This window comes from Ornithorhynchus anatinus, chromosome 11 (assembly GCF_004115215.2).
Source record: "Ornithorhynchus anatinus isolate Pmale09 chromosome 11, mOrnAna1.pri.v4, whole genome shotgun sequence".
Lineage (NCBI taxonomy): Eukaryota > Metazoa > Chordata > Mammalia > Monotremata > Ornithorhynchidae > Ornithorhynchus > Ornithorhynchus anatinus.
Genome location: NC_041738.1, coordinates 45,923,859 through 45,948,475, shown reverse-complemented (window position 1 = coordinate 45,948,475; position 24,617 = coordinate 45,923,859). Strand labels below are relative to the sequence as shown.

The 24,617-nt window shown below is 43.2% G+C and overlaps 2 protein-coding genes across 3 annotated transcripts; one reads left to right on the top strand and one right to left on the bottom strand.

Annotated features, from left to right (window-relative positions):
• Positions 1-2,870: 2,870 nt before the first annotated feature.
• On the bottom strand, positions 2,871-15,651 carry EMC8 (ER membrane protein complex subunit 8). The gene is made up of 5 exons (XM_001507944.6): positions 15,115-15,651; positions 8,770-8,846; positions 6,578-6,647; positions 5,846-5,940; positions 2,871-4,301 (listed from the first exon to the last, which is right to left on the bottom strand). Exons 1-5 carry the CDS (start codon positions 15,343-15,345, stop codon positions 4,142-4,144), a joined length of 633 nt encoding a protein of 210 aa, XP_001507994.2. The 5' UTR covers positions 15,346-15,651; the 3' UTR covers positions 2,871-4,141.
• An 81-nt stretch (positions 15,652-15,732) lies between these two features.
• On the top strand, positions 15,733-24,354 carry LOC100076685. Of its 2 annotated transcripts, none has more exons than XM_029075194.1 (5): positions 15,733-15,837; positions 19,370-19,443; positions 21,060-21,227; positions 22,029-22,160; positions 24,086-24,354. In XM_029075194.1, the coding sequence occupies exons 2-5, from the start codon at positions 19,371-19,373 to the stop codon at positions 24,220-24,222; spliced, it is 510 nt and encodes a 169-aa protein (XP_028931027.1). In that variant the 5' UTR covers positions 15,733-15,837; position 19,370; the 3' UTR covers positions 24,223-24,354. The 2 variants fall into 2 exon arrangements, with proteins under 2 accessions (XP_028931027.1, XP_028931028.1); XM_029075195.2 differs by having other exon boundaries at positions 21,063-21,227; positions 24,086-24,346.
• The last annotated feature ends 263 nt before the right edge of the window (positions 24,355-24,617 follow it).

Genomic DNA, 24,617 nt, shown 5'->3' with positions numbered 1-24,617 from the left:
GGAGCTCCAAATGGCAGCCTAGTTGTCTGAAAGAATCAAAGTGCTTCCTTCAGTGTCTACTTGTCCTTTGGGAGCATTTTATTAAGTCTGTATTTGGATGAAGGTATTTTCCTTCAAATTCCGTAAAGGAAACTGGAAGAGAGGTTGATTTGCCTAAGGCATCTGAGCTAATCATCATCAGAGCCAAGGATGGAACCCAAATTTACTTCTCATCCCAGTATTTTTTTTTCCACTAAGATGAATTGCTTCAACAGGCACTGATCTTCTGGGCCTGGATTAGACTTTTAGCTAGTATAGGAACTGTTATTTCACTTTTTGCTAATTTAATAAGAATCTTTTTTTTAAAGATAGAAATCTCAACAAACTCCAGGCTGCTTTCTCATCATAGAGGTAAAAAATAAGAATCTAAGACCCAATCCAAGGAATGTGTCATTCCAGACCTCTTCTTTTAAAAAAATATATTTTTTTATCATGACTTTTTGATCTCTGCTTCATATTTCAGAAGCGTAAAGAACTCATGTAATTACTCTCACTTAAGATCTGTAGTAAGAAATACCACTTGGGTAGAGAAACATAAGTTGATTGCTTTACTTGTCTTTTTTTTTATGTGATTGAAACCAATTACGGACTTTACCTTTAGAAAATTACAGCCTTTAGTTCCAGGCTTAGATGCACATCAAGAGAGGTAGAAAATTCTTTAGGCCATTTCAATCGCAGCTTCTTTTATCTCAAGGGGACTGACTGACATAAAAATCCTTTAAGTCCCTCAAAACCGTAAGCTTTTTTAAAAAGGGAGGCAGTTCCTCCCTCTGAGCCTTTCCCACTTCCTCTAGCTCCTAGAAATAAACATGCTTAAAATGATACAAATGTGATTTTAGCCTCTTTCCTCTCCTCCAGTGAGGGAATGGTTGATCGTTCAATTTTAGTAATTCTCTACATTACTCACAGTGTCAAAACCTTTTACGTTAAGAGAATAATGGTGGAGTAAGGAGAGGTGGTGGGAAGACCTGAGCATCAAAAATGTACATCATATTAATTTCTTGAATAGTCAACTGTAAGCACTCAGTACAATGCTCTGCACAGAATATATGCTCAAATAGCATTGATTGTAAGGATTGACAGTCACTGAGAAAGAAAAGTAAAAACAGGATTGATGAATGAATCTGAGAGTAATCAATCAAGTACACTGGAAATGTGGAGTCCATAATTAGAATACCTTTTTAGAGTGTCATGTTAAATATTACCAAATATCTGCGATGAAAGTTTTGCTTTTAAAAATGTGAACAAAAGTCCAAATAAAAGGTTTCTTCTGATGTAGGTTATTCCCTTTATTGATATTTGCCTAGTGAACATTTTGGTATTCCCTACAACTGTCATTTCAGAAGCCAAAAGGCTGAATGTAGACTGGTCCTGGGAATTTTTAAATTTTTTTTTGGCAATTCTAAAATTAAACAATGTTAACCTCATTCAAAATAAAATCCTAAAGTCTCCAGATCACTTCTGCTGTTGGGGTAATTCACAGCTTGAAAGGAAATCCCCTTCCACAGTAGTCACTCTGCAGGCATTTTTCTTTTTCCCTTGGAACAAATCTTTGGCTTCCATTTCCAAGAAATGGCACTGGGTCATCCTTCTTACAAACTTAAAAATAATAGTTTTAGGAGGAAACAGGCTAAAACCTTTAGGGTTAACATTTTTAAGTTCAACCTTTTGGATTTTGAAATAAGGAAATGAGTGTGTTCATTTCCAAAGCGAGATTTGGCAAGAAGAGTTCATGCATTGTTTTCTGCCAGCCTTATTCAGGATTTAAAAACAAAACTGAATGCTTGAAAAGAAAGTGGTATTTAAAGGGAATTGCTTCAAGGAATGTTAATTAGTAAGTCAAATTAATTTAAAAAAAAACTAGCCCTTTAAAACCATAATATAGAACACATGTAGACATATTATTTTCTTGATTCACCTAATCTTCTTTTCATCCATAACTATTTGTCTTCTCAGATTATGTCATCATAAATTTATCATACAGGTAGCACATACTAGAACTGTGTTTTGAGGCACAGAAAAAAAGCTAGGTGGTGATGCTTAGAAATATTCCACTTGGAAGCAACTCTAAGTTTAATGACATCAGTCTGAAAAATAAAACCAGTTAAACACCAAATGAAATAGCTGATGCAGCTAAACAAGGCTAGTATTTTAAGAAAATCAATGGAGATTATCTGTGCATACAAAAAAACAAAGATCTAAGTATGCTATTATGAATAAATCCAACATCATGTTTAGAAAACCAGTTTAACCATTTCCTGTGGGGATGATCACCTCTAAGAAGGAAGTACTTTTTTCTAGTTCACTTGACTCCGCCCACTATTATATTTGCCAAATAGTTTTATTCACAAACTCCTTTAATAATAATGATACTAATATATGGTATTTAAGCACTTACTTTACTATATGCCCAGCATTGTACTAAGTGCTGGGAAAGATACAGTCCCTGTCTCACATGAGGCTCACAGTCTAAGTAGGAGGGAGAACAGGCATCAAGTCCCCATTTTATGGGCCAGGAAACTGACACAGGGAAGTGAAGTGACTTCCCCAAGGTGACACAGCAGGCAAGTGGTGGACGGGGGATTAGAATCCAGGTCCTCTGACTCACATGCCCATGTTAAGGTTTTCAGCCAATAGCTTTACAAATTATTTTTGTAATTTCCTTGGAATAAAGTGAACGATGTAAGAATGCATAGCTGCTTTTGAGGCCCAGCCCCAGAGATGAATTTGGCCTGCCTGTTTACTCATGAAAAAGAAAGAAAGGGAAGGGAAGTGGCTAGCGAGAGAACCACTATCTCATCTGATGTACTAAGACAGACTTATCTCGCAGATGATGTTTGAAATACTTTTTACTGGTGAAAATGTTATTGTTGAATGATATAAAATTAACCAATTCAAATTCACTAGGTTAACCAAATCGTTACAGATTTTCTTAATGTAGTCAGAGGAAAAGAGAGGCAGTAAAATAAGGTATGGTACTAGGAACATTGTACACAATGACCCATATAAAAGGAACAAATCAAAGTATTTTTGATTACATTTGATTAACAAATGCCGTGGCACCATAAATTGCCCATCCAAAGGTAAGATTATATTTGAAACCCCAAAAGTGGTAATTAAGACACAAAGTTTAAATGAGAATGAGTGTACTTAATGATCTTCTGTTATAAATATGAGATGGATCAAATTTCGACTCTTCCATAGTCAGGTATGTTTCAGAACTATGGAAGGGATCACCTAAATCAGTTTAGCGCTGACTGGTGACTTCAAAATCCAGCTGAAGCCTGCAGGTAATCCAGAGAATGTCAATTTGTTTTCCACTCCCTGATTCTTCAGTACACTTAAGGGCCGTTCAGCTGATTGAGAAGCATTTCACTGTGCTCCAAAGTCCTCCTTACAATGTTTGTTTCGGCCTTTAATTATAAAGGTTTCTCAGGCAACAGTGGTTTTATTCCCACTGTGTTTTGTAGTCTCTGCAGCTTCGGTGAAAACAATATTGCTTAAGTAGAACTCTCTGTAATGACTACATGTTCGACTACTGTAAAGAACATATAGTACGTGCATGGTGTGTAATCTTCCAGTCTGTCTGACTTTCATACACCAGTCTGGTTCTGAGTACACCAGTGGCAGATCTCTTGACTTGGTTCTATCACTGTACTTGGTATTACTGACATGGTTTAAAAATATATATATATATATATTAAAAATAAACACATTCAAGGATAAGATTTGGTTTTTTAAATACAGTGCATATGTCTTAAAAATTATTCTCTCAAGATTATAAAAGGTTAGTTAAAACTGTTTAATAGGAACAATCTTGGACAAGCATAAATAGCTTTGATTTTGAAGGTTATAGCAACATTCACTACCACTGGGAAGGAATCCACAGGGATGCTAGATTCGGCAGCTCGTACCTCGTCTAGAGATTCGCGTTAAAAAAGATTTGACTTCTCGATTTACGGCCCTCTTCCAAGGCACATGCCACTTCTTAAAACGGATGGCTTTCCACCTAAGGTCGGAGACACTACTCTATTTACATTAAAAAATATTTCTCTCTTCAACATAGTGGAAATGCCCATAAATCAGTCAGTGGACTCCCTCCCTAACATAAGTGTAGAACAGCTTTGTTGATCTCTGGATTTGTCCAGTCATTTCGGATGTCGTCCAGGTGGTTATCGAAATCCACAAGGGTTTCATAGGACCTGCTGTCCAAAAGAGATGCTGAGATCCTCTGGGCTTCCGGCCAGTCTTCACAATAATCACTGCGAGGTCAAATAAAGTGGAATTAATAGTCTTCTTAAAAGGAAAATAACCTCTATTGCCCCTGTCAGTGAAGAGGATAGGAAAAACAAACCCACACAGAATGGTACGCAAAGCAGATGGTGCTGACTGACAGAAAAACCGGGGCTTATTAATTAAATATACACACAGATGTTTCATGGTGGTTGCAGGGCAGATAAAGAAGTACCTGCTCTGCTAAGCTTACAAATTAAGAATACAAACAGTGTAGATACAAGGAACAACTTGCAGAATTACAATGGCGAGTCAAACAGGTGAAGGTGACTTTAGCAATCATAAAGGGTTATTCTCAGTACAGGAGTTGGGATGGAATGGCAGATGACTGAGGTCAATTAAGTCAAACCTCAGTCTTAATTAATGAGGTCAATTAAGTCAAAAGTGCAGGGAATAAAGTTGTGAAGCTGTAAATTACTTAATCTAAAATATAATAATTTAATAATTGTGGTATTTGTGAAGCACCTACTGTGGCCAGGCACTGTACTAAGCACTGGGGTGGCTACAAGAAAATCGGGTTGGACACAGTCCCTGTCCCCTAAGGGACTCAGTCTCAAGTCCCATTTTACAGATGAGGTAACCGAGGCATAGAGAAGTGAAATGACTGACCCGCGGTCATACAGCAGACAAGTGGCAGAGTCGGGATTAGAATCCATGTCCTTCTGACTCCCAGGTCTGTGTTCTATCCACTAGGCTGTATATTCAAAGAATAGACTGCTGTTTATTTTATTTAATGATCAAACACCTATGGATCGCCAACAGTGTGTTAAAATGATCTACAAACACAAGACAAGAGTTTCTCAATCACAGCAGGCATAACAGCATGGGCCTGGGAGCCAGAGGATCTGGGTTCTAACCCCAGTTTTGCTGCATATTTATGGTGTGACCACGGAAAAGTCTCAACTTCTTTGTGCCTCAGTTCCTTCAACAGCAAAATGGGGATTTGATATGTGGAACCTGATTATTTTGTACCTATCCCAAAATACAGTGCTTGGTGCAGAGTATGTGCTTAAGAAACACCACTATTATTATTATTATTACTTTTATTATAGTATATAGCTCAGAGAAATGATCTGGGTGGAGTCCCTCAAGTTCATCTGTCCAACCCCACGCTTCTCGGCAAGTGATTGGGGCACTGAGGATTCAACCTTCCTCAGTGGTTTAATGCAGTGTTCTAGTAACCTGATGCAAAGAGCTTTACATTCTACTCTGATCAATCAATCAGTCGTATTTGAGAGCTTACTGTGTAGAGAACTGTACTTGGGAGAGCACAGTAATAACAGAATTGGTAAACATGTTCCATGGGGTTTACGGCCTAGAGGACTAAGATCTCTCCTGTCTAAATGTATGTCCATTTTCTCTTGTTGATTAATAACTCTAAAAGAGTATCTCCGGTTAAGAACTGTCTTTTTCTAGAAGGACTGTCTCTTTGAGAGCTAAACTGGCAGCATCAAAGGGGAAGTGGTATCATAATTCACATTAACAATTATCTGAACAAATAAAGGACACTCACTAGTGTAGGTCTCTGCACCTCCATTTGTTTTCATGGTGTTCATATACATGAATGGTGGGTTCCACGCATTCCATAGTAAACTTAGTGTTGTCCACCTAATAGGCAAGACAAAGAACATCAATAGTAAGAAGAGAATGAACAGAAAAGAAACAGGGCAGTTCTAACCAACCGGAACCTTTCACTAAAATCCCATGGCAGCAGTGCAGGAACCAGGGCCAAATGTGGCACTTCCCTGGAATTTTTGCCCAAGACACCCGGTATGTGATGAAATAAACAGGTCAGGATATATGGATGTGAATTTCCTGCTGGAAAGGGGACTTCCAAATCTCCCCGGTTAGGATTACGTGACAGCACTTCTTTCTTGGAAGGCAAACCACATGATGTGGCTCTCCCCAAAGCCCGTGAACCCAAAGGTGAATGCAAGGATGATCAGTGACTGCCTTAGCCTTGCCTTCCCTTCTCTCCTGGAAAAATACCAGTTACTTTCATTTTAAGGAGTTTTCCAGTTGAGGCATTTTAGTTATGACAATCAAAGAATGCTTCTAAATGAGACTCTTGGTACCTTCCTTAAAGTAAAGGGGTGGGATATGGGTTAGGGAAAATGGGGCATTCTGTTCTAAAGGAAAACAAATTAAGTATCTCATGGTGGGGGAGGGGAGGATCTGAGAATCATATAGAGGCCCCAGATGGTTGCCAGAAACACTGAAACCCCACCACAAAGAAGTTTTATACCATAATGAGTGCAGTGTCGCTGAAGCCCTCTGCAATCCTAGAGGCTACTTTTTCAGCAACCTGGTTTGGGCTACAAAAGAAAAAACAGGTTAATTGATGTGAGTTTTACATCAACTGACAGTAAATGCTATTAAGGACAGAAGAGAAACACCATTATGGCCAGACAGAATGGTAACACATTCTTAAAACTGCTTCCTTCATTTTGCAACCAGAGATGCAATATACTGTATGTGACCACTACTTTATCAAGTTTTACCTGCAGGTGCTAAAAGGAACTTCTTAAAAATCTCCCCCGACTTCTGTATATAAATATTTCATGAATTAAACATAATGCATCTATTTACAAGGTCATGCACTACATTTTCCTCCTCGTTTATCTGAAAAATTCAGGTGAGATTGTTTCTTTTGGGCTGGCCATATAAGATAACTTGCTTTTTTTCAATTTTTCAGCATTCACCTTCAGACTAGCACAGGAAAGTACACACAGGTGCTAGTAAATATAGAGGAAAAAAACTTGAAGACAGAGCTCCGATTTCCAGTTATGATAATTATATGTATTTTAACAAAATAATTCCTTTCCCCTTCAACTGTAATGGACCATGCTGTCTTCCAAGCTGAAATCCACTTTATTTACAACTGGTCATTGGCTCCAACCCTATAATCTCCCAGTCCCCTTGACCTACTACTGAAGAGCAGAAAATGCAACTGTACAATTAGACATATTGCCCTCCCCAACCTTTCCTTTCCCATTCCCATTCTGAAACAAGGCTGTAATTGCTCTCAGCTTCCTATCAAAGCAAATCCATTCATATTCTAGCAGTTGGTGCATATAAGAATGACTTTCCTCAGGGTTACAGTTACAGATGCTCACATTTCAGGATCCCAACTGAGTAAATATACTACTTTCAGGTTTTCCTTCCCTGAGTTGTACAGCAGAAATTTCCATATTCCAGTACTGATTCACAAGTGGCCTTACATTCTAGCACAAACCATAACAAACTCCACTTTTCATTTTAAATACAGCAGCTCAGCTTTTCCATCACTGACTGTCCTCTATGTTACCAAACACCCTTAACATCCCTTCCCCCACTGGGCCCAAATGTGTCTCTCTACCAGGTCTCTGGAGAGGTTTTTATTGTATTGTTTTACAACAAATGTCCAACCCTACAGAAATAAGCAAAGCTACCGCCTACGACAGTTCAGTTTCATTAAAATTGGAAATGGTACATACATATCAAACTCCTGCTGCAGAAAATATACTTCAAAAAAAATCTTTATCTGATTTCTAATAATAATCATGGCAGTTGATAAGTCCTTACTATGTGCCAAGCATTGTGCTAAGGTAGGCCACACTGTCCCTTATTGGGCTTTCTAAATAGGAGGGGAAACAGGTATTTAATCCCCATTTTACAGATGAGGAAGCTGAGGCACACAAATTAAGTGATTTACCCAAGGCCACACAGCAGGCAAGTGGCTGAGCCAGGATTAGAACTCTGGTCCTCTGGCTTTCAGGACTGTGCTCTTTCCACTAGGCTATGCTGCTACCTAAATACCCAGAAGTATCATTCCCTACCGGTGGTAAAATGTGAGTGTTTTCATAACTTTCCCCCAAAGCTGTCTATTTTGGATCTTTCCTGATATAGTTCATATTCAGCTCCTGCCCTGACCCCTACCCTCCCAGAGACTGGCTCCCTCTTTATCCTCAAGTGCCTCCTTTTCCTTTCTCTAGATGCTTTTTCTCTTCTTCTCCTCTCCCTCTTCTCTCAGTTGCTGCTATTTCCAAGTCCTAGCCCTCCTCTAGCCCATTCAATCAGACAGCATAGTAATGTCACAGGCAGATATTATTTGGATCTATATGTATATATATCCATGTTAAGTTTTCACCTTTGTTCTCTTTCCTTTAGATTGGAAATGCCTCAGGAGCAAGGACTATAACTAAATTATTTTCTACTTTCCCAAGTGTATATATAATAGTGCTCTACACAATGTAGGCACTCTTTTTTTTGGGGGTGTGTGGGGGGAAACGAATACTTGGTCAGGGACACAACAGAACAAAATAAGCTCTTTACCTTAGAAAGCCCCCAATACTGTGGCGGCAAGACACAGTAATAGGCTCACACAAGATTTGGGTAATGTATATTTCTTGGCAGAGTAAACAAATAAGTAAGCAGAATGATTTTGCACTGACATACCTCGCATCCTTCATACGTTCATTAGCTTGATAATATCCAGCAATTACATAGCTGTTATCTTTACACCATGAATCAATCTGAAAAAGGAAGAAACCCAATTAGGAAGAAAACCCTAATGTTTTCTAAGATATGCCCAGACCAACAGGTTTTTGGGTGGGGGGGAGGGGAGGGGAGAAGGGAGGGATGGCAAAAGGAGGGGGAGGAGAGGAGGAGAAAGAGGGAAGAGTGGGAATCTCCTTTCCAATCTTAGGGAAAGATCTTTGGCCACTCCAACCTAGTCCTGCCTTCCAAAGTCTGATAGGTTGCTAAGGAGCACGGCTTTTCAGAGAGAGAAAAGCCACTTATTTCCCACTGTTTAGTAAGTCAATCAGTTGTATTGATCTCTGTGTGCAGAGCACTGTATTAAGCACTTGGGAGAGTACAATAATACACATAGTCTCTGCCCACAATGAGCATGTATATAGGATACCCAGGTATCTAGCTAGAGACAGAAATAGGAAGTGACAAATCCCTTTGTCCTCACTCCACACCTGCACAGCTCTAGCAAATGCCACTGAGAGTTTGGGGGTGGAGGAGGAAGAGCCTGTTGTCTGAAGTACCTCTTCTCTTCCCTGCAGGTAGTGAAAGGCAAAGGGTAGCACGGCACCACTGAATGGGGAAATAGTTTGATCCCTGAATTACTTGGTCCTCACACTCTCCAAGGATATTGTTATATTGCCATATTGTTAGCAAGGGAACTACATTCCTAATGCACCTAGGAGTGCTAAATAATGTTGATGTGAAATAAAACAAAATGGAAGTGTGGAAGTCATAAGACTAATGGAGTAAGAATTTCATTGTCGTATTTATTGAGCGCCTACTGTGTGTTAAGCCTTGGGGGAGTACAATATAACAAACAAAAACCGGTCCATATAAGAATTAGCTGTGAAATTTGGACTGCTCTTAATAAAAATAAATGTGGTATTTGTTAAGCGCTTACTTTGTGCCACACACTGTTCTCAGCGCTGGGGTAAATACAAGGTAATCAGATTGTCCCCCATGGAGCTCACAGTCTTAATCCCCATTTTACAGATGCGGTAACTGAGGCACAGAGAAGTTAAGTGACTTGCCCAAGGTCACACAGCAGACAAGTGGCAGAACTGGGCTTAGAACCCATGACCTCTGACTCCTTTCTCCCATGACCTCCTTTCTTGCCACTAGGCCATGCTGCTCCTCAGAGTGATTTTTGGGAAAATTATCACCTTCCAAGCTTTTGCCCTAACCATACCCCATTACTGCTTTTCAGTTCTCTTTTACAGAAAGGCAGAATATTAAGAACGATGTGTTCATTCTGATCACATTGTGGTGATTGCTATTATGTGTTCTGAGTTTTGACTCGGAAACTCGATCAGTAACTAGGAAAACCAAGCAGATACACTGAAAAAGCTTTAGCGGTAACTTCCAGGTGAAATCTTTCTTCACTTATATTGTCCCTCCTCACCTCCTGAAAGGGAAATTTAGAAACTCATCAACAATGGTATCTACTGAGCACTTACAGAGCACTGTTCTAAGCGCTTGGGAGAGTACAACAGCACTGAGTTGGTAGACATGTTCCCTGCCCACAATGAACTTACAGTCTAGAGGCGGAGATAGACATTAATATAAATGAATACTTTATAATATATAACATAGATATGTACATAAGTGCTGTGGGCGGGAGTGAATATCAAATCCCCAAAAGTCAAAGCTCCAAGTGCAAAATAATGGTTTTAAAATATTACTTTGTAAAGCATATAGCTTTTTCTGATCAGGACCATACAACAGAATGTTAGGTGTTATATGTCTTTATACTATAGCTTAATAATTTAGGTAACTAGGTAAAATGATTTAGGGAGCAAAACCATATAGATGATTTGTACTGATTCTTTTTAAGAACTGAAATTCCTTTCACAAACAGCCGCTTCTTACTGACCTCTGGCAAGCCATACATGAAACTGTCGTCCTGGCTACCGTAATAATTACAAATGGAACCCCACAGATCGAAGAAAGCCAAGGAATAATTGTTCACTTACAGAGGGTGACATGGATTTAGACGTTTGATTAAAAGGTAATCTTGCAATAGTGCACTGTTGCTGAGGAAACCACTGCTTCAATTATAAAGTCCACATCAAGGATTGATTACCAAAGTTTTTCTTATTAGGTTGAAACTAAGATTCAGGCAAAAAAAAATAAATCCAAATTTAAAATTTTTGAACAAGAGCTTTAATCAGTCAATGATATTTGAGTGCTTACGGTGTACAGAGCACAGTACTAAAATGTTTGAGAAAATATAGTACATCAGAGTTGGTAAATGCAATCCCTAACCACAAGGAGCTTGGGGCCCCCCGAGAATGGGCCATTGCTTAATACTCTAGCCCAGCCACATTCTCACATTTTAAAATGGTCGTTATTTCTTGGCTGATATACCTACCTTTCACTTAAAATCATTTGAACTGAGACATTATGTCCCTTAAGTACAACAAAGATGCACTATGCCTTTAGTATGCCAAAAATATTTAAAATTCATTTATTTAACCACTAGGCCTAGTGGAAAGAGCACAGGCCTGGGAGTCAGAGGACTTGGGGGGGGGGGGGGGAGGGTCACAAGTCCCTGTGCCTCAGTTTCCTCATCTAGAAAATAGGGATTCCATAAACATTTAGAACAGGGAGTGTGCTTGGCATATAGTAAACACTCAACAAATACAATAATTATTATTAAATAAAGATGTAGCAGTCTAGGGGAGGTGGTAATTTCTAATTCACATATCAAAGTCAGTGGGAACTTTTTAGAGGAATGAAGCTCGCTATGGGCGGGGAACATGTCTGCCAACTCTGCTGTTTTGGACTCTCCCAAGCCCTTAGTACAGTGCTCTGCAAATAAGCAAGTACTCCATAAATACCATTGGCTTCTTTTTTTCAGTTTAAGGCCTATATGGCATAGGTTTTTTAGATTTTTACATTTAAGCTAAAGTTTTTGCCATTATCTACATCAACTATGTATCCTGGCTAAAGTCACAGAAGGCTGAGAAGCAGCATGGCCTAGTGGATTGAGCACGGGCCTGGATGTCAGAAACTAGGCTCTAATCCCAGCTCCAGCATGGGTGTGCTGTGTGACCTTGGAAAGTCACTTCACTTCTCTGTGCCTCAGTCACCTCATCTGTAAAATGGAGATTAAGACTGTGAGCATTAGATGGGACAAGAATCTGTGTCCAACACGATTATCTTATATCTATCCCAGTGCTTAATAGAGTGCCTGGCACGTAATAAGCATTTAACTACTGTAAAAAAAAAAAAAAAAAGGCAGCTTGCAAACCAAATGAATAACTATTGTTACAGAATGACCACCAGAAACCTTGTATCTTCTTTTGAATCATGAAAGTAGACAAATTTCCTCTTGTTATTCTGGTACCGTTTCCCGTATCATAAAAGGCAACAGTGAGGACAACTGTGCGAGAACCTTCCACTTTTAACAAAGTATGGTAGGATTTTGTACTTACGTTTGAATTTAAAAAAGGAGAAGCAGAGAAAAGTGATTTATCCAAGATACATATAGCATTTAGGCTCTTACCATACTATGGCTTCTCTGAAACTGCACCCCAGAAAGAAAGGCATGATGTTGGTTTGATTCCAATGACTATTCAAGGATGTTTGGTGGCAACTTAAGCCTTTCATTCTTAGCAACCAGACATACTGACTTTCTAAAGCCAGATTTACCAACTGGTCAAGAGCCCATTTTAATGAAATGACTAGCAGAAAAGCAGTGGCCTTATTGTGGGGGGGTCAAAAAGGGGAGAAGGTTGACATTTTCAGTTTTTTTTTAAACTAATTAACTTAACTTTAATCAGTCGATCAATCAATGGGATCTGTTGAGCACTTATGTGCAGAGTAGTAAACTAAGAGTTTGGGAAAGTACAACGTAATTAGCCGACATGTTTCCTGCCCATAATGAGCTTTTCCCTACATTAAATTATTGAATAATTTTGTACTTGACTTAATAGTCATAATGCCTAGTAAGTTTAGAAACAATCAAGGCATTTAGATGGACCTTCATTCAATGTCACAACTGCTTTGCTTTTTCTCGTTAACTATTCAATGTAAATACGGATCAATTTCCATTTTCATTCAGTGGATGATAAGGCAAATAAAAATAACTTTTTACAATTTGATTACTGTGAACTGCCTTCTGTGTTTGGTCCTTTTCAGGCATGCTTCAAGAAGATTACTTTTGAATTCAATCCTTATTTTAATTATCACAGGAGAATTGCGGCCTCTGGAGAGTCAACCCCATTTCTTTACCTACTGCTGTCTTTATCCATAGCAAATTCTGGACACTCTACAAAACAAAAAGATGGCCTAAGTACTCTCGTTTAGTTCCTATAATTCCAGGAGTTTCTCCTATCCTCTATTGGCTGTCCCCAATCTGAATTCTTGTAAACCTTTCCAGATTTTAAAGTCACAACCAATGAAATTGTGTTCCTAAAACCTTTAAGAATAAATCTTCCTTAAAAGTGCATAAGGGTGTGCATTTTTCCTGTATAAGAGCTGTCTTTTTCCGAGTTTTCTTTATTCTTAGTTTGCTCAACAGAATGGATTTTTTTCTCAAAGTCACTGCTTAAACGAAGAGCCTCCTGTTTGGTTTTTTTGGTATGTGTGTGAGAGCACAGAAGGAAGTTCTAATCTGAAAGGAAATCCCAATTCTGTGAAATGCTAAGCGATGACCATTTCCACTTCAATTTAAATCTGTGGCAGTTTCTCATACGAAGGGATTAACTGCTTTAGGTTTTGAAATAACTATAGAAACATCCATCGAGGATGCTTTCTTACAGGATGAATCCCCTCATCCCAAGGCTGTGAGCCCGCTGTAGGAAGGGACCGGCTCTCTTCCTTGCTCTATCTTAGAAGCAGCAGGGCATAATGGATAAAGCACCGGCCTGAGAATCAAAAGGTCATGGATTCTAACCTTGGCTCCATCACTTCTCTGCTGTGTGGCCTTGGGCAAGCCACTTCGCTTCCCTGTGCCTCACTTGCCTCGTCTGAAAAATGGGGATCAAGACTGTGAGCCCCACGCAGGACAGGGACTGTGACCAACCCGATTTCCTTGTATCCACCCCACAGGTTATTATGTGGGACAACCTGATCACCTTGAATTCTCCCCAGCGTTTAGAGGAGTGCTTTGCACATAGTATGCGCTTAACAAATGCCGTCATTATTATGTGGCGGAGTCAGGATTAGAACCCACGACCTCTGACTCCAAACCCATGCTCTTTCCACTAAGCCACGCTGCTTCTCATAATAACTGTGGTATCTGTTAAGCGCTTCCTAGGTTTCTGAGCACTACTAACCTGTGGGGTGGATACAAGGAAATGGGGTTGGTCACAGTCCCTGTCCTGCGTGGGGCTCACAGTCTTAATCCCCATTTTTCAGACGAGGCAAGTGAGGTGCAGGGAAGTGAAGTGGCTTGCCCAAGGCCACCCAGCAGAGAAGTGATGGAGCCAAGGTTAGAATCCATGACCTTAGCAGAGCGCTTGGCAACACAGCATGCGCTTAACCAATACCATCACCATTAGTATTATCCTCCCTAGCACTTAGAAGAGTGCTCTGCACATGGTAAGCGCTCAATACATACGTGAGAATGAACCAACGAACGCAGTAAGCGCTTAACATTATTTCCAAGCGCTCAGTACAGAGCTCTGCACACGGGAGGCGCTGAGTAAGTACGGCCGAATGAATCTGCGGGTGATGCGAACGCAATATTGTTTATTGTGGGGGGTCATTTCCAGCCCTCCCAGGCCGGGGTTAAGGGGGAGAGGATTCATAATAATAATCATGTTGGTATTTGTTAAGCGCTTACTACGTGCAGAGCACTGTTCTAAGCGCTGGGGGTAGATACAGGGTAAGCGGGTTGTCCCCCGTGGGGCTCACAGTTAATCCCCATTTTACAGAGGAGGTAAGTGAGGCCCAGAGAAGTGACTTGCTCACAGTCACACAGCTGACAAGTGGCAGAGCGGGGATAATTCCTTCATTCATTCAATAGTATTTATTGAGCGCTGAGCACTGTACTAAGCGCTCGGGATGCACAAATGTAGTATTTACTGAGCGCTTACCCCGTGCGGGGCACTGCACTAAGCGCTTGGAATGGCCGATTCGGCAACGGAGAGAGACCGTCCCTGCCCAAGGACGGGCTCACCGTCTAAACGGCGAAGCAAGAAGGGAAGAGGGCCACAGCGTGAAGATCGATAGAATCCAGGGGATGGACGGCTCACGGAGAAGATAGAGAGGGGGGATAGATCATCGATGCCAAGGAGTCGAGGGTAGGGGGAGGCTTACCAAGGTGAGGGCCACCTCCAGCATGGGGGCCAGGGCCAGGGGGCCGTGGAAGAGGGGGATACAGTCCACGAAGAGGGTGTGATGCGGGCCCGGACCCCCCTGCGGGGACTGGTCCTTGCGGGGCTTCTGCTTCTCGGCCACCAGCAGCCCGTTGACGGCGCAGTGCGGGTACTTGGCTCCGTGCAGGACCATCTTGCAGTAGGCCTGGGTGGTCAGTTTGACCCCGGGCATGGCGGGGCGGGGCCGGGCCGGGCCGGCCGGCCCCTCGGCGATGGCTTCGGGCCTCCACTCGCTCCCCGGGCCCGCAGCCCGGGACCATCGGGGGGTGCGGAGACTGGGGGCGGGGGGCGACGCCTCCCTCGTCAGCCCCGGCGTGCCGTCCCGTCCCGTCCCGTCCTGTCCCGTCCCGTCGCTCGGCCGGTCCTTCCCGCCGCCCTTCGCCCCCGGGGCCCGGCCGGCAAGCGAGCCGGGCGCGCAACGTGAAGGGGCCCAACGGTCTCTGGCCGCCGCGCGACGTCGGCCGTACGGCCGGCCCGGCGGTCCTCCTCCTTCCCGTCGTGCCGCGGGCGCCCGGCCGCCAGGAGGGGGCGCGCCGTCCTGCTCGGGGGGACTCCGTAGCCTCCCTATCCCGTGAGGCTCCGCGGCGCGGGCCTCCTCCTTCCGGTCCGGGCCCGCGGCGGCGTAGAGGGCGGTCGCCGAGGGCAGCGGCGCGGCGGGAGGCAGGTGAGGCCATGGCGGCGGTCGGGCCGGTCGGGCCGGTCGGCGGCGACCACCTCGGCCTCTCCCTCCGCCCCCGGCCCGGCCCGGCCCTCGGAGGGGGCCCGAAGCTGGGGGCGCGGGGCGGAGGGCGCCGGCGGGATCGGCGCCGAGGTGACATTGAGGCGGGCCTCATTCATTCATTCATCCACTCATTCATGTACTCATTCACTCATTCGTCTTTGTTGAACATAAATAACTGGTGGCATTTGTTAAGCGCAAACAACCAGGCTTAGTGGAAAAAGCCCGGCCTTGGGAGCCTGAGGTCGGGGGTTCGCCACTTGTCTGCCGGGTGACCTTGGGCAAGCCACTTCACCTCCCTGGGCCTCAGTGACCTCATCTGTTAAAATGGAGGTTAAATGTGGGGCGGTCTGATTACCCTTGTATCTACCCCAGCGCTTAGAACAGTGTTAGCGCTTAATAAATGCCATTGTGATTGTGTGCAAAGCACTGGTCTAAGCGCTGCGGGGGGGTACAGGGTGATGAGGTTGTCCCCCGTGGGGCTCACAGTTTTCAATCCTCTTTTTTGCAGATGAGGCCCAGGGAAGGGACTCGCCCAAGGTCACCCAGCTGGCAAGCGGCAGAGCCGGGATTCGAACCCACGACCGCGGACTGCCAAGCCCGGGCTCTTGCCACCGAGCCACGCCAGCGCTTCCTGTGTGCAGAGCACTGTACTGAGCGCTTGGACCGGCCAGCTCGGCAACAGAGAGCGTGGCTCAGTGGAAAGAGCCCGGGCTTGGCAGTCGGAGGTCGTGGGTTCTAATCCCGCCTCCGCCACTCGTCTGCGGTGTGACCTTGGGCAAGTCACTTCACTTCTCTGCGCCTCAGTTCCCTCATCTGTAAAATGGGGATTAAGACTGTGAGCCCCACGTGGGACAATCTGATTCCCCCGTGTCTACCCCAGCGCTCAGAACAGGGCTCTGCACGTAGTAAATGCTTAACAAATATCCTAGTTTATTATATTTATTCGGGGGAGACAGGGCAGAGCAAAGCAGCCCCCCGCATCCTCCTGTCGTAGTGGCCAAGACTGCTTGTTCGGGTTTGGTTTGGTTTGGGTTTTTCCCCCCGCTTTCCGCCTCCCCCGTTGAGACTCGGAGCCCGTGGTGGGGCAGGAGTGGTCTCCATCTGTTGCCCAGCGCCTAGTCCAGTGCTCCGCACGTGGCGGGCGCTCAGTAAGTAGGATCGAGCGGATGACCCCCAAGCCCGGCCGCGGGCCCTGACCTTGGGCCCTGGGCCCCGGGGGCGCCGCCGGGCCGGAAGCAGCGACGCTCTGCAAGGACGAAGAGGCGCTCAATAAGCTCCCTCGGCGGACGGATTGAGGACAGGGTGGGGGACAGGCACCTCAGCCTAAGCCCCGGTGTTGAGGTTTTGCAGCCGACAACAAAGAAGGACCAGGGTTTGGCTTATTGGAAGTAATTAGAGAAACACTGTGGCTCAGTGGAAAGAGCCCGGGCTGGGGAGTCATAGGTCATGGGTTCGAATCCCAGCTCTGCCACTTGGCAGCTGTGTGACTGTGGGCGAGTCACTTCACTTCTCTGGGCCTCATCTGTAAAATGGGGGTGAAGACTGTGAGCCCCACGTGGGACAACCTGATGACCCTGTATCTCCCCCAGCACTTAGGACAGCGGTCTGCACAGAGTAAGCGCTTAGCAAATACCAACATTATTAATTCCTGCACCTCCGAAAGGCAGGCCTTCGAAATGACGCCGGGCCGCTGTGGTGCGCGGGGCTGTTGCTGAACTCGGCTTCCCTAGCGCTTAGTACAGCGCTCTGCACCCCGCAGGTGCTCAGTAAATACGATCGGAGTGAGATGGCCGACCTAGTGGGCCAGCGCTTAGCACAGTGCCCTGCGCAGTGCCAGCCTTCACTACATGCCCTCGCTGGATCGATGGAGCCAGGGGGTCGTGGGTGCTACTCCCAGCGCTTAGAACCGGGCTTGGCACATGGCGCTTAACCAAGACCACCGTCATTATTTATCTTGGCTGCGCCTCTCCTCTGCTGTGTGACCTTGGGCGAGTCACTTCACATCTCTAGGCCTCAGTTGTTAAAGGGGGATCGAGACCGGGAGCCCCTTGCGGGGTAGGGACTGGGTCCAGCCCGATGTGCTTGTACCCACCCCAGCGTTTAGTGTAGTGCCTAGCACATAGCATTTAACAAGTTCCATCATTATTCCTTCGCCTCCCTCGCCCCGCCCCCCACAAACGACTTATACGGCCCGTCGAAACGTTGATGGCACGAAGAGGTATTGCCACGGGCCCGGAGCCTCCCATTTTCTTAATTCAATCGATTGTATTTATTGAGCTCCTGACGGGTGCAGAGCACTGCACTAATCGCTCGGGAAAACTACGGTATCACAGGAAGGAAGGAAATTCGAGGGAAGCCTAACTCACTCTCCTTAAATATCTTGGTAAATCCCCCTCACTAGATTAGAAAGACCGGAGTTGTGCACCTAGGACACTGCTCTGCATGTAGGAGGCGCTCAATAAGTACCATTGAGGGATTGATTGAGGAAATGGTGGGAACAGCTAAGCCCCCATGTTGAGGATTTCTGCATGCAGCTGAAAACAAAGAGGACTCTAGGGTTTGGGAGTAATTCCTGTATCTCTGAAAGGCACTCCTTTAAAATGATCAGACATTTTCTGAAAGCAAGGGAGTATTTCCATTGTAGGTGGGGAAAACACATCATATTGTCATTTATATATTTGGGATTTGGAAAAGTGATTCCGTGCCTGCTTTTTAGTCAGGTGACTTTAACTGGCAGTTTCTAAAAGATCAACCTGTTTTATTCATTCATTCTATAGTATTTATTGAGCGCTTACCATATGCACAACACTGTACTAAGCGCTTAGAATGTACAATTCAGCAACAGATAGAGACAATCCCTGCCCAGTGACAGGCCCACGGTCTAATCGGGGGAGACAGACAAAAACAAGACAACTTAATCATGATAAATAGAATCAAGGGGATGTACACCTCATTAACAAAATAAATAGGGGAATAAAAATGTATACAAATGAGCACAGTGCTGAGGGGAAGGGAGGGGGGAGGAGCAGGGGGAAAGGGGGCTTAGCTGGAGGGGGGAGGGAGCAAAGGGAAAAGGGGAAGCTTAGTGTGCCTGAACAATGACCTTCGTTGACCCTTACTCTTGCCTAAATTACCTCTAACCTTAGAGTTTGCTAATTTTTCTCTCAAGTTTTTTGTTGAATTTTGCTGTTCTAAGGTTATGCTTGGAATCTCTGTAAGGGCAGTTTCGTTGTTGGGACAGCAGGATACCACTAGTTAATGAGTTAAATATTAACAGTCCAAATTTAAAGCTATTAACTCTGGCTCGCTTCCTAAATTTCATCTAATAAAGAATTTGATTGGCGTTCCTAGGAGTAAATGAAGGCAATGAAATTGCTGTAATTTTTTCAAATACTGTGGGGAAGAAAATGGAATGTAAGAATTGTATACATGATTCCTTGAACCAAAAGACATGACAATAGTTCTTGTTTTTCAGAATGTTGACGTCTAGGGTATTTAGCCTAATTGGCAAGCGAGTAATCTCCACTTCTGTTTGCGTGAGAGGACATGGTAGGTACCTTTACTTTAAATTTTAATCAAATTACTAGTTATTTGCACGAACTGATGATTTTCTTGAGATGTTATCCATGCAATTGTAAAAGCATCTGTTCACAAGGTTTAATCTGGTATTAAAATCAAGGCACTTGGTTTTATTTTCTATTTGGAGTTAAATTTTGAAGACACTTGGAGAAGCATTATGGCACTAGGCCTAAATGGAAAGAGCCCAGGTCTAGGAGTCAGAAGACCTGAGTTTTAATCCTGGCTCTGCCACTTGCCCGCTGTGTGACCTTGGGCAAGTCTATTTGCTTCTGTGCCTGGTACCTCATCTGTAAAATGGGGATTTAGACTATGAGCATGATTTCATTCATTCATTCAGTAGTATTTGAGTGCTTACTATGTGCAGAGCACAGTACTAAGCGCTTAGAATGTACAAATCGGTAACAGATAGAGACAGTCCCTGCCCTTTGACGGGCTTACAGTCTAATCGGGGGAGACGAACAGACAAGAACAATAGCAATAAATAAAATCAAGGGGATGAACATCTACTGGGGGACAGGGACTGTGCCCAACCTGATAGTGTCTACCCCAGTGCCTGACAAATAGTAAGCACTTAACAAATATCGTTTAAAAAAATTTTCCCCAGTATTTTGAAAATACAAAGACAAAGGTAGATTGTTATCTTTTAAGATTTTAAACTGCCTTTTCAAGTAGTTTAAGAAATGTTTTGCTGATTATGGATTTTAGCATACAATAAATTCAAGATTCCTATTTACAGGATTTTAATGTACCCATCCATTTAGGAGTTCACTGCAAAATATAGTAGACTACAATTGTGGTGATGTGTTTTGTTTACAGTGATTTTGGTCAATTATGAAAACATTTCTTGGGGTGGGAGAGGTGAAATATTAGAATAAAGTTCCTCATTGTTCTTATTAAATAACAAACACATGATAAGGCTAACACAAAAGAGGGAGAAGCCATAGTACCACATTTCATCAAGTCGTTATTACCAGATGTATTGGCATATGAATTGATTCCATTATTATAAAATAATGCTCCAAAATTCTTGCTTTTATAGAAACTGGCCATGGCACCGTGGGGAGAGAACAGGATGCCTGAGCCACTCACCCCATGTGCATCCCTAATGCGGGGATTAAAAATTGGAGCTTGGAGCCAGCAAACCACTTCTCAGGGCTAAAAAGCCCTTGGAAATGTGTGCATCCCAGGCACTCCCAGATTGACCAGAGGATTAAGTCAGTGGTTTGATCACTGTAGAACCCCGGCCCAGTGCTGCCACTGAAGATAGGGGGTGGGGCAGGAGGGTAAACGGGAGAGTGTCAGCATTCTTCTGTCTCCTACCGGCAAGGATTGGAGTACAGAGAGGGCATGAAGCAAAGAGGACAACCAACAACTCCCTAATTAGGCTGGCGGTGATGGTGAAGGTCCCTCTGGGCTAGGCGATTGGCGAATTGCTGAGTGGGAGGATAAAATATCAAGTTCTGAAGACATTCCCTTAAGACAGGAACTATGTCATGTGCACACAAGAACTCAGGAGATAACTGGAAAGACGGTTCTCAGAACTGCATTTTTTTTTCACTTGGACTTTTCCCTTTCTCTACGGAAAGCAGGTGTTGTGAAAACTGAAGAGTATAGCCTCCCGAGTTATGTTGATCGCCGAGATTATCCTCTGCCTGATGTGGCCCATGTCAGGAACCTCTCCGCTGATCAGAAGGCTTTGAAAGAGAAGGAGAAGGCAGCATGGAGCAGTCTTTCCAATGATGAAAAGCTTGGATGTAGGTATTTGTAAAGACTAGAAAAAAAAATTCTAAAGGCATATATTTATCTGTAATGGGATATCCTCAAAAATGCTCTACCGTCGATTCCGTAAGAAGCTAGTTTAATTTAGCAGGGTTATTTCTTTTTAACTAATTAGTCACTTGGTTCCATATTTAAAGCATTGCCTAGTTTGATCCATAACACTGGTCATCCCTGTTTTTTTGTCCCCCCCTAGTTGCTGGCTTCAGGGAGTACATCGTTGTCTTTTCAGACTTTCAGCTTTATAGTTTCTAAACTGTCTCCCTCACCATTTCAGTTCTTGATTTTGATAACTCACTCTTTTGATTTTGGATTGTCAGCTCCTTGCGGTCAGGGATTAGGTCATCTAACTCTTGTTCTCTCTCAAGTAGGTCTCAGTGCTATTGATTGCCTACTAGTTGCTCTTTCCTTATCTAAATGAAGAGCTGAATTAACCCAAACTATTCCTTAAGTGTAATATCCTCTATACTGTAAGCACATGAGGGCAAGGAATGTATCTACCAATTCCGCTGAGTTTCTGCCAAGCGCTTAATGCAGAACTCTGCACACAGTAAACCCTCAGTAAATACCATTGATTAAGTCTTCCCAGCTGTGTAGGCCTAGTAAGTAGGAGCCTGGTATATGTTTTATTTTCACCAGTACACAAAGGTTAAATTTTTCAGTATCCTAGTATACAGTATTGTGAAATATAGCCTCCGCTGATTCCAGTGAGAGCACCGTGATCTTCCCCATGTCAGGTTCTTTTATAATCGTTCTTTTGTCTTTTTCTTCCCATCCAGTATATCGCATCAAATTCAATGAGAGTTACGCTGAAATGAATAGAGGCACAAATGAGTGGAAGACTGTTATAGGGGGTGCGTTATTCTTCATGGGTCTCACTGCTCTCTTCATCATCTGGGAAAAATTCTATGGTAAGTACAAGAATGTGTGAAAGTGATTTTAGATGTGAACTCTAGGGAGAGTTAATTAGACATCTTGTAACTGTGTGAAAAGAGTACATATTTTAAAATTCCTTCTGGCCTTTCGAGTAGTAAATCATATATCAATAGAGCTTCATTTGCACTGTTAGAACTACCGGTCAGATTTACCATAGAGACAATTGTGGGAGAATTGAATTGAACTAACACTCTGTACTTTTCTCTTAGAGTCATCACTGAAACTAGGGAGAAAGTGTGGGTGCCGACTTTTCTCTCACCTTGTCTTTCCTGCTAGAGGTGTTGGGAAAATAATTCATATTTAGGCCCTTGGGCGAAATAAAAGCATGGGGTTCTTTCCTTCGTAATATCTTCCCTTTCAAGTAGGATAGAGGGTGCTGATTAAAGTTTCAAATGTCAAGCACCAAAGCTGTAGGAACCTCTATATTCAGTGGAGTCCTGAAACTTAGGGTCCCCCTAAATATCAGGGACACATAGCCACGGTGGCCGGGAAGTATTGGGGTGCTAGAAAAAGACAGCAAGTATTCACACAAACAATTAAAATGGTTTTGGAAAGGTATTCTGTAAGAACCAGTCAGGTCTCTTGTGGAAGTATAGCATCTTGAGGACCTTTTCATCCCTTGGCTGTTCGTAGGAATCCCCTCCTTGTTCCTTTTTTTTTCTTGATTCTTTAGAAACTGTTATAACATGTACAAGAAAAAGATTTCAGGCAAAAGTAGTAGAGTGTGTCTGGTTAAAAGACAATCCCACAGTCTTCTGAATCTTAAGGGTCAGAGTAGTTTTCAATTTCTGTAGGCGGCTTTTTTTTTGTATTCAAAGATTTTGAACGTTGATCTTTCTGATATGAGTATTTACTTTAAAGTTTGTTTTTGAAAGTGTATGGCAACAGAAATCAGTGCTCTGCACATAGTAAGCGCTCAATAAATACTGTTGAATATTGAATAAATGGTCAGTTATTTCCAATAAAATCGGGAAAAACTGTAGATAATGGTATTTATTCAAAATCTATTGCTGGAACATATCGTGAGTAGCTGTGTTCCTAAAAAAGGTTTGGGTATTACTGCTCTAGCCTATCCTCAGGGGGAGCTCATTGTTAACTTTCATTCTTTTTCCATGAATGTCCGCTTCTTTAATAGTGTCATGTCTCTGCCGAGCCCAGGATATTTTCCGGCTGTGCCAAAAGGGACAGTCTGATTTATTGTCGTCATATGGTGCTCATACTGTTAACTGAACAGTGGTTCACTTGAAATGCAGAATGCTTTGTTGAAGTGCAGCCTACATCTCCCTAATGATACAAAGATGGCTTCTCCCCCAATCAACTCACGCATCATAAATCTGTTTATGAGCCTTCAGTGCTATGTCCCTTTACCTCATTTGACCCCTTGGGAGCATTTGTCACTAAACGTTTTGCGGCCTCAGGCAGTTAGGTTCCTTTGCTTCTCTTAAACTGAGGTGGAGACCTTGGAACCTCTTTTGTCCACTAAATCCTGATTTGGGACTACCAGCTCCCCTTTAATCTCCCGAGAGGGGGTGCTGCTTACCTCTTAGGCCTCTACCCTGCTGGCAACTGTTGTGATTTTAAGGTCTTTTGTTAAGCTAAGCATCCTAGCTGTCTTCTCCATTCTCCTCTTCTAACTTGCATTGGTATTGCCAGAGTGCAGCCCATAATCTGTGACTGCCTTTGCTAGACCAGTATTCTGAACCCTGGATCTCTGTGAATAGATATGGGGGGAGGGGGCGGGGAAATTTTAGCTCTTGGGATAGTAGTTCTTCCTTTCCATGACCTGCTTGAGATAGCTCAATTACTTGCCCAGCTTTTAATTATGCCTCGTGACAGAGGGGCTCTTTGCTTTTCCGACGTAAAACTTCATGTCTCCTTCCCGATTGTTTTGATCTTGCAGTTTATGGGCCTATCCCTCATACCTTTTCTGAAGATTGGGTGGCCATGCAAACCAAAAGAATGCTGGACATGAAGGCTAATCCCATCGAGGGCTTTTCTGCCAAGTGGGACTACGAAAAGAATGAGTGGAAGAAATAAGAATCCCTGGAACGTGACTGCTCTTCGCTTGAACTGTAACCTGTTCCATCGTACATGTTACCTTTCTGTGTACTTGCTGGAACCTTCCATGTACAACAATAACTGCTAATAAACGACTGGTTTACTTGAAAATGTGGTGGTTTGGTCTTTGTAGACAAGCCAGACTGTTTCTATTTGAGTATTGTACGGTCCCCTAAGAGAAATACTATTTACTTTTCACTTAGGAAATTCGTGTTTTTTATTAAGTAACGATTGCCTACCGAAACCAAGAAAACGCATTGCCCCAACTTTCTTTTTAAGGTAGAGATTGTTATTTTAATAGGGCATGAGAGCCCCTGAATTAAAGGTACATTTTAAAGTGCTTCGTTATGGTATTGCTTCAGTTTTTTACTGGG

Coding starts and splice junctions, on each gene's coding strand:
- EMC8 (XM_001507944.6), bottom strand. CDS start 15,345: ATGCCCGGGGTCAAACTGACCACCCAGGCCTACTGCAAGATGGTCCTG. Junction 8,847..15,114: donor TGGAGGTGGCCCTCACCTTG/GTAAGCCTCCCC, acceptor TTCCTTTTTCAG/ATTGATTCATGGTGTAAAGA. Junction 5,941..6,577: donor GCGACACTGCACTCATTATG/GTATAAAACTTC, acceptor CTTGCCTATTAG/GTGGACAACACTAAGTTTAC.
- LOC100076685 (XM_029075194.1), top strand. CDS start 19,371: ATGTTGACGTCTAGGGTATTTAGCCTAATTGGCAAGCGAGTAATCTCC. Junction 19,444..21,059: donor TGTTTGCGTGAGAGGACATG/GTAGGTACCTTT, acceptor CTCTACGGAAAG/CAGGTGTTGTGAAAACTGAA. Junction 22,161..24,085: donor CATCTGGGAAAAATTCTATG/GTAAGTACAAGA, acceptor TTGATCTTGCAG/TTTATGGGCCTATCCCTCAT.